The sequence below is a fragment of the Pteronotus mesoamericanus genome, unplaced genomic scaffold, assembly GCF_021234165.1.
Source record: "Pteronotus mesoamericanus isolate MK-2021 breed Mesoamerican mustached bat unplaced genomic scaffold, CSHL_Meso_final contig_82, whole genome shotgun sequence".
In the NCBI taxonomy this organism is placed as follows: Eukaryota; Metazoa; Chordata; class Mammalia; order Chiroptera; family Mormoopidae; genus Pteronotus; species Pteronotus mesoamericanus.
The window spans coordinates 10,000,001-10,008,542 of record NW_026555265.1 but is presented as its reverse complement, the minus strand read 5'-3'; the positions used below and the strand labels follow the sequence as shown (position 1 = coordinate 10,008,542).

At 34.8% G+C, this 8,542-nt stretch overlaps 1 protein-coding gene across 1 annotated transcript in view; it reads right to left on the bottom strand.

Annotated features, from left to right (window-relative positions):
* Positions 1-3,762: 3,762 nt before the first annotated feature.
* Positions 3,763-8,542, bottom strand: part of DIPK2A (divergent protein kinase domain 2A) — a 21,907-nt gene continuing 17,127 nt past the window's right edge. Inside the window, exon 3 of the mRNA XM_054585163.1 lies at positions 3,763-6,517. Coding sequence (XP_054441138.1) covers positions 6,186-6,517 — 332 coding nt within the window. The 3' untranslated portion in view covers positions 3,763-6,185. The remainder of the gene's footprint in view (positions 6,518-8,542) is intronic.

Below are 8,542 nucleotides of genomic sequence, written 5' to 3'. Positions count from 1 at the left end.
GATTCTGCCAAGAAGGAAAGCTCGATTGGATTGCCCACCATTTTTACTGGTACTGTTTCCTTCCTTCAAGGAGCGCAGAGATGTGTGGTTTATTCACTGATTTTTAATGAGCTTGCAAATTTTGTTGTGTGAGCCCCACTCTGTTTCCTTTTGAGAGATGTTAAGACCAGTTACAGATAATGGTTTCATTTGATTTTGTTCAGATAAACCGAAGATTTATAATGAAACTACAGCTGAAAATGAGTAGTCATAACCTAAGTATCATGGTAACTGATACTCATTTATTTTTATTTCAACAAAAGGTGAAAAAAGTTAAAGCTTCAAGAATGAAAATTTGACAACAGTAGTCTTGGATCAGTCCTCCTTCCCCTCAAGTTTCTTTTTTTTCTTTAGCTGAGTGTAAATCACCTTATATAACACACCACCACTGAAAACTTAAAATTCTCATGATGAATCATATTTTGGCAATTTCTGGTGCCGCTTCCTCATGCTAAAACTAGGTTAGTCTTAACTTCAAAAGAGGTAAGTCATTGGTGGCTGTGCAGTGCCTGCTAGCCAGAAGCCAATTACTTAATCCTTGAATCCAGTCTTCTTTCTCTCTGGGCAAACCATCAATGTTTATTTGTCATTACAATACATCCGTTTAGCACTTCACAATTTACAAAGCGTTTTTCTATACATTACCCTATCTATTCACACTTATAATGGAGTCAAAGAGTAAATTCTGCGTTTCTTTATGTGAACACTATCTGAAAGATGTTAAATAATTTGCCTAGAGGAACAACTTAAGTGTCAAAAGAAGATTCAAACCCTTCCTCTCAGAAACATCTAGGTATCTATTTTTAACAGTTCAAAGATGTAGATCTTTCCTTTCTAATTGCCTCTTCTCAAATGACATCTGAAAAACATTTTACAATGGGAAACAGTAAGTGTTAAGTGTTTCAGATTTCTGTTTTTAAGAACAGCAAATGACTTAAAAATTTCATCACATCTTACTGAGAGTGCAGCGATATCATTAACTAGTTTCTAAGACTAAAATCTTCAGCCTGTAAATTCTTTTTTACTTTATTCTACTTCCCCAAACATATGAAAATAAGTTATATTTTAAAATAATTACATAAAAGGACCACAAAATAAATAATTACATATATTCTCCCAGTATTAGTGAGAAAATCAAAGAAATTCATCCTATGGTCTTACTCTAAACATATAGGTACTGATTTAAATAAAGAAAATTATAAAAGGTTGAGTTTTGGAATTGTTGATGACACCTGAAAACACACTTTTAAAGCAGGTCTCAGAAAATAACTTGGGTTTGGGCCTTTCCCTCACCACTCCCTTCCCACCAACCAAATATTCAAAGGTTTATCAAAAAATGGAACGATAACCTTCATAAGTCCTAGGGCACTGCGAATACAGCTAAGTAAGTTGGGTAGCTGGAAAAAATGTATGAAGACATATTACAAAAACTACAACTAATTAGTTCTTACAAAGAAATAAAAATTAGTAACACGACTTAACATTAGAGGGTTATTGGCTTTGTTCCAGAATTCAAATGAAATACTGAAAAGAACATTGGTTCTGTGTGTCGTATCTTCATCTAACAGCCCATAGGTAACCTCTTTCTTTAAAGATCCTGAGTTATCTAAACCTCTCTGATATACATAGAAAAGCTAAAATTAGCAAAGTTATAAGCTTGACTGAATAACAGTTGAACTTATTTTTAATGGTCTGTCATCTTGCAAGGCATACTTTCTTACAAGTCTGAATTCTTAAAATTTAGGGTAATGAGCACTGCCTATAGTTTCAACTGTATTTGTAGGACAAAGAAAAGTAAAAACAAAAAAATGTAGAAGGCTCTGGTAGATCCCTAGAAACGGATTAGTAAACTCAAGATAAATGTCAGTAATCTACATAGATATCCAAGAGGCCTCAAGTTTTGACGTCAAATGGAAAAAGCTGTTTTGTTATTTTTCTCATTTTGTACCCTCCTTCCTGTATGTCTCTCTTAACCCTTACATACTCTTCTTTTCATCTTGTTTGTATCTCCCTTGGGATTTCTCTACCTTTCCTTGCCCTCACAAATCTTCACTTCCCCTAATTTAATATTGAGGAAATGTAAGTGAAAGTTTTTATAATTATATGGTATTTTCAACTATAAGCTTCTGGTTCTTAAAATTGCATCACTACAGTAGAATGTCGCAGGCAATTAGAAAATCAGTGTTAACTCTGCCACTACTTAATTTTGGGCGCATGAGCAAGTACTTTTCAAAAGAAAAAGAACTAAAATGTCCTATTACAAAATTTAGACTTACAGTCAACTAGAATAATCAACTATTACTGTAAGTTTCTACAGCATTGAGCAGGTACTTTTATGTTTTTACACATATTAAAGGAAGTGCAAAACTAAGTAGATAAGGTTACCCAAGGCATTTACCTTACAATTCAGTTTAAATTTTTGTTTTCCACTTTGTTTGAAAGTTGATTTGTTCAAAGCAGATCAGGATAGAAAGGTAACATTTTCATTTACTTAAGTCTCCTTTCATGAAAAGCTTCCCCCACCCACCCTCCCCATCTTTTCCTTGCAATTTGTCAAACAAAACCAAGTTATTTACTCTGTACAACTGCTCATGTTCTGGACTTTGTTGACTGCATCCCCCTGGTGTCCTTTAACAGGTTCCTTTGTGCTTTGTTTCTCATTAATGGATAGCTCTGGAGGCTTGATGAGATTCAGGATTTTTTTCTGGCACATTTCACAAGTGGTTCTGCGTGCTACTTTTCACTGAGTAGAAGGAATATCATTAAGACTGAGCAGCAAATACAGGTCTTGACATCCTGATCCATTCATACAAAATTCCTCTTCAGCTTTTCCATTAATAGCTTTTGCAACCATTCATAATCGTTGTCTAAGCATTTGTCAATTAATTAGGAATTTGCAAAATAGCAACACTCTAATAAGACTGATGCATTTATTAATGGGAATAATTCTACATATTCTACAGATTCTTTTCCCTTCAATTATTGAATTATGTTGAGGTCAGGCAGGGTAAATGATTCTTTCTCCCCAAATTACCAGTTTTCAGAATAATTTCTCAATATCCTTCCAAAGATTATTAAATTGGTCTGTTTTATTTTTGGTTGTTATTGCTTTGAATGCATAATTTGTGTATTTAATGTGCTACAATCCATTCTTTTTATTATGCTTATTGATCATCAAATTACTCTTGGTATATAGCCAGTGATTTAGAACCCTTTGAAGTTGGATTTTGAGCTTTTAGTGATATTGAGGTATTACTATTAATTTTTTAGATATTTGTGGTTTTGTTGGAGAAAATGCCTAATGTGTAAAACACCTGAATTAAATATCTCAGGTATTTTTCAAAATAAGCTGAAGGCAAGCAGGTTGCAGTATCGAAACAAGTTTGGCCACATGTTTTGAAGTTAGTATTAACCATAGTTGCTTTACTTACTGTTCCTTATATTATTCTTTTGTATACATTTGAATAATTCTATAATGAAATACCATTTTAGTAGTAAAAGTTAAAAATATCATGATTACAGAAAAATAGAAGAAAACACAAAGTCCAGCTCATGCCCAGTTTCTGAAAATTGTATCAAAATAAATGCAAGAGGAAAAAAAAGCTTATCTACACAACCTCACTTTTCACTCAAGAAATTTAGATACTTGAAGTTAAGAGATAGATAGTCTGACAAGTGAGATTCTTAAAGTATGCTTTATTAAGAGCATTAAAGTTGCAGAAACAACTTTATGTTGTAAAGGCACAGGGAGACAGTTCTGATAAAATATTCAAATTAAACAGTAACTTACAGTACAAAAGACAACTTTAATGCACATACAAACCCCAAATGTCTGATTCAAAAATATTTTACTGCGTCTATTAATGGGCAATGATTAAAAATATAAATTGCTGCTGTATAATAAATATCTGATAGTGAATATCTTGATAGCAAAGTGAACAAAATATTTATTGCTTTTCACATACACATTTTTCCCTGTAATTTAAATTCCTAATTCGTTTACTATCTTCTGAACCTTTTTCCAAAGATAAAAGAAATTCCACATAATCTGGGGGGTGGGAGGGGAATGGCAGTTTTTAAAAACTACCTCAAGTAGCAATCACTACCAGCAGCTGTTTCTTCACTTTCTCTTCTGCAATCACAGTCACTTTCACAAAGATGTTTGCTAAACCACAGAAAGAAACCCTTCTGTGATTGGCATTCTAAGGTTTGCAATGAATCTTATCAAATATAAAAGGTACTCTGTTTTGAAAACGTGTATTTTGTCTGAAGCTTTGATTAAGAGGCTTGAATGTCTGACAAGTAATTTTACCTATTCCCTTCAAAGTTGTAAAAAGCATAATAAAATTCTAGCACTTAAGTGTTTGCGGGCTAGTTGATATATGTAACATAATGAGGCATAAAAATTAACATATTGCAATCTATTTTATAATGAAGAGATCTTACCCTTCATCCAGTTTTAAACTGGGATTACCTTTATTAATAACATCCTGCTCTTTTTATTAGCAACTCGGTTATAGATGGTACAAATAGAATTTCAATCACAATAGTAAAATAACATGAAAGCATCATCTTAACTTAATGAATGCTATTTCAACTTAAGATATTCAGACAGTGTGTAGCAGCTAGTAATGTGCCGGGCAGAGTTGATGCTCAATAAATAGTCGCTGAATGAATGAAAAACAGAAGGAAAACCTGGCTTTGGTTGTGCATATTTTAATCATTTTCTGATTAAGAATAAGGTCAGTTTAGAACTAAATACTGCATACTACACCAAACTTTGTCATAAACAAAAGTCATGATTTCAAACAGAAAATATCACTGTTAGTGACAGTCAATATATATAAATTGTAACTTTTAAAATAGCCCACAAATTTCACATATTTGTTCATTTTTATCCACATATTTAAATTTTGATGTTTGATATTTAACAATCGGGCAATGAAGACGAAGTTGGGCAGACTGGCTAAGCTGTCTGCTTACATTAAAAATTACTAGTTCATTAATTAACCAAAATTTATGATGCCCAATTAAACTCAGAGGATGACTACTATGCTAATTTTTGCAAAAACTACAGATTATTAATAGGTAGAATATCTTTAAGTTACTTATACTGAAAAGCAGAAGCTTACCTTTTCAACATAAAATAACCAGGGAGATTTCAATTTAATAACGACAGAGAAAATATTGGAAGTGGGACAATAAGAATGAGTAAGTGACCAATTTTAAATTACAACCATAGGACTAGGACTAATATGTCTTTGGCATTTGCATTACTATCTTGGACTGGAGTTAATATTTTAAAAATACTGGGTTATTTTCTTTCTCTCAAAATTAACATCTAGGTAAAAGTTGCTAATATACTCTTCTTAAAGCCTTTAAAGGACTACATAACATTTTGCAACATATGCCAACTTCATGTTTAGTGTACACTTATAATTATCGGCATAGAGTGATGTAACTGTTAAATAACCTTAAATGATCTCATGCAATGGTGAAACTACAGAATGTGGGAAGAAAAGTATTTACATAACATTCAGCTTTCTGAAAAAACACAATAAACCTGGGAATCCTGCCCTAACAGTTAATATGTACCGCATAGCACTGAATGAAAACTAGCCCAAATTTAAATGAACACCTCTAGTAACCTGAATATGTAAGACTGAATAAAAAACATAAAAATGAAAAAAAAAAAACAAAAAACAAAACACCACTACACATTGCAAGGAAAAAGTGGCCTATAAAACAGGCCGATCTAACTTGACATTCAAAGTAAATGTAAGAGATTCACAAAATCATGACAGTAATGCCAACTAAGTCAAGTAACCAAGTACCCTTTGATACACAAGCCAATGTAACTATCAGATTCATTTCCAATAGCTTAACAATATTCTTTAATGCACTCAGGCATTCAAGGGGGTAAAGCAGTCAAAGAAAGCTCAAGTCTCCAAAGTGTAAGAACAAACTTATTTGCAGAAGATTCACATGATTTTTGAAAGAAGGTCTTATTTTGATGGACGTAACGCAGGATCAGTGAACGTTTATCATCCTCTGAATGTATTACTTCCGAATTTCGTTTTTCTAGATAGTTTTTGTTGGTTTAGTATTAGCCAGTGCTATTTAAAGGGAGAAAAGTTCACCGTCGACTACCTCACATTGTTACTTAATTGTGCTAGGTATTCACGCAGTTCCTTAGCAGCCTGGAACCTGCCGTAGCGCTTCTTTGGATTAGCACACTCGTCCAGCAAGGCCTCTAGTCGGCCGTCTTTGGCAATTTCACTTGGTGGGTCATGAAGGAGCCCTCCTGAAGTGCCACGCCAGGTGGCGTGTCTGGATAAGAGGTTCTGACAAACAGCATAATAATTGTGGTCCACAGTGACACGAGCACAAAGAATTTCTTTTGAAAATGATAAGCAAGCTTCCTTATCACAGTCATCAAATTTGCTTTCATACCATACATCCCAATTTTCAGGTTTATCTGTAAAAGAAGCAGCAGAAAGAGAAAAATACATTTTAACAGTTTTTATTGCTTCCCAAAATATGAAAATTCACTAAGTAACATAGTAGCTTTTGTTCTTAAAATTGTATTATAATTTATAATATTTAAACATATTAATTTATGTAGTGATAAAGATTTATTGGGAGCACACCAGTGCCAGGCAGAAGGATCAGACGAGTTCCCTACTACTGAAGGGTTCAGTAGGGTGTCCAGACTTTTGGCGTCTCTGGGCCACAGTGGAAGACGACTTGTCTTCAGCTGCACATTGAACACACAAACACTAATGAAAACTGATGAGCAAAAAAAAAAAAAAGGTTTTAAGTAAATTTACGATTTTGTGTTGGGCCACATTCAGAGCCATCCTGGGTTGCATGTGGCCCACGGGCCATGGGTTGGACACCCCTGGTAGAGGGAAAACTCCCATCTATGTAAAGTGTCATAAAGTAGTAGTATGGCACAGGAACAGAGAAGAAGGACTTCTTCTCCCTGGGATTGTTGAAGGCTGTCTTAAAAGATAAGCAAGCCTAAAAAAGGGGAGGGGAGGGGAGAGGGGAGGGAAGGAAAGAAAAAATAGCATTCTAGGGCTAGGATACAGTATGTGTAAAAGCATGGACCTAAGGGACTGATCCAGCTAGTATAGGAAAGACTAAGTTCACTGTGGCTACATACCTGGGGAGAAAGTACAGAAAAGACTAGAGAAATATGTTATACTTTGTGTGGTCATAACCACGATTTGTTTTATAGAAAGATAATTCTAGGCTGAAGTCTGGAGGGACTAACGTGGTGACAGCAATTAAAGAAGAGAACCAGCCTTGGCTGGTGTGGCTCAGTGGGCTGAGTGCTGGCCTGCAAACCTAGAAGTCACTGGTTCGATTCCCAGTCAGGGCATATGCCTGGGTTGCAGGCCAGGTCCCCAGCTGGGTGCATGTGAGAGACAACCTACTGATGTATCTCTCGCACATCGATGTTTCTCTCTTCCTCCCTTCACCTCTCTCTAAAAGTAAATTAAAAAAAAAAAAAAAAAAAAAAAGAATAGGTCAAAAAAGAAATCCAGATTGTGGTAACATTTGGGACAAAAATTAATAGTTAAGTGTATGAGTAAAGTTTAAGGTCCTAATTAGATGACAAGGTCGACACTATTAACATAATAGTGTTAACATTTTATATCTAAATATAAATATAAAGTGGCTATGAGGTATTCAGGTAGACATGTAATATATGCAACTAGAAACAAACTCCAAATTTATGATTGAAGTCAGAAGTACAGTACATATATTTAGAATGCATCAGCATAAAAGGCTTGATGGAGCCAAGACAATGGCTTCATTGTATTGGAAAGCATGCTGAAAGCAAAGGGGAAAAAAAAAAAACTGAGGGCAGAACCTTAAAACTTAAGGGTTTGTCAGAGGAGAGGCTGGTGACAGAAACTCATTCATTCAGCAAATAGTTATTTGAATGTCTACTCTATGGCAGGCAAGGGTGTCTAATGGTAAACAAAACAGATTAGTATACAGGGTTCCTATCCTCACCCGCTTACAATCAAGTATGTGAAACAGAAACTAAGCAAGTAAATAAACAAACATTACCTATCATAAATTGTGGGAAATGCTATGACGGAATCTGTGGTAAGGTTTATGAAAGAAACACCCTTTTTCACTGTTAAGATACTGTGGTCAAGTCTCTCTGAGGGTTAAACTACGGCTTGAAGGACAAGTACCTAGCAGTACAGGGAAGAGGGACGAGGCATTTGAGGCAGAGGAAACTGCACACGTGAAGCCCAAAAGTGGGAAGGTTCATTCAAGAAATCTTTAACGCCACCGCAGCTGTGGCACTGAGGGCAAAAATGGACAGAAGAATCTTAAAAATGAAGCACATTAGGGTCAAGTCAAACAGATAATGCCCTGGGGAGGAGTTTAACTTTCCTGAAGAACAATGGGAAGTCATTACAAGCACTAAGCAAGGGGGTGATAAGATTAATGTTTTTAAGAAAGGAACTCTGTACAC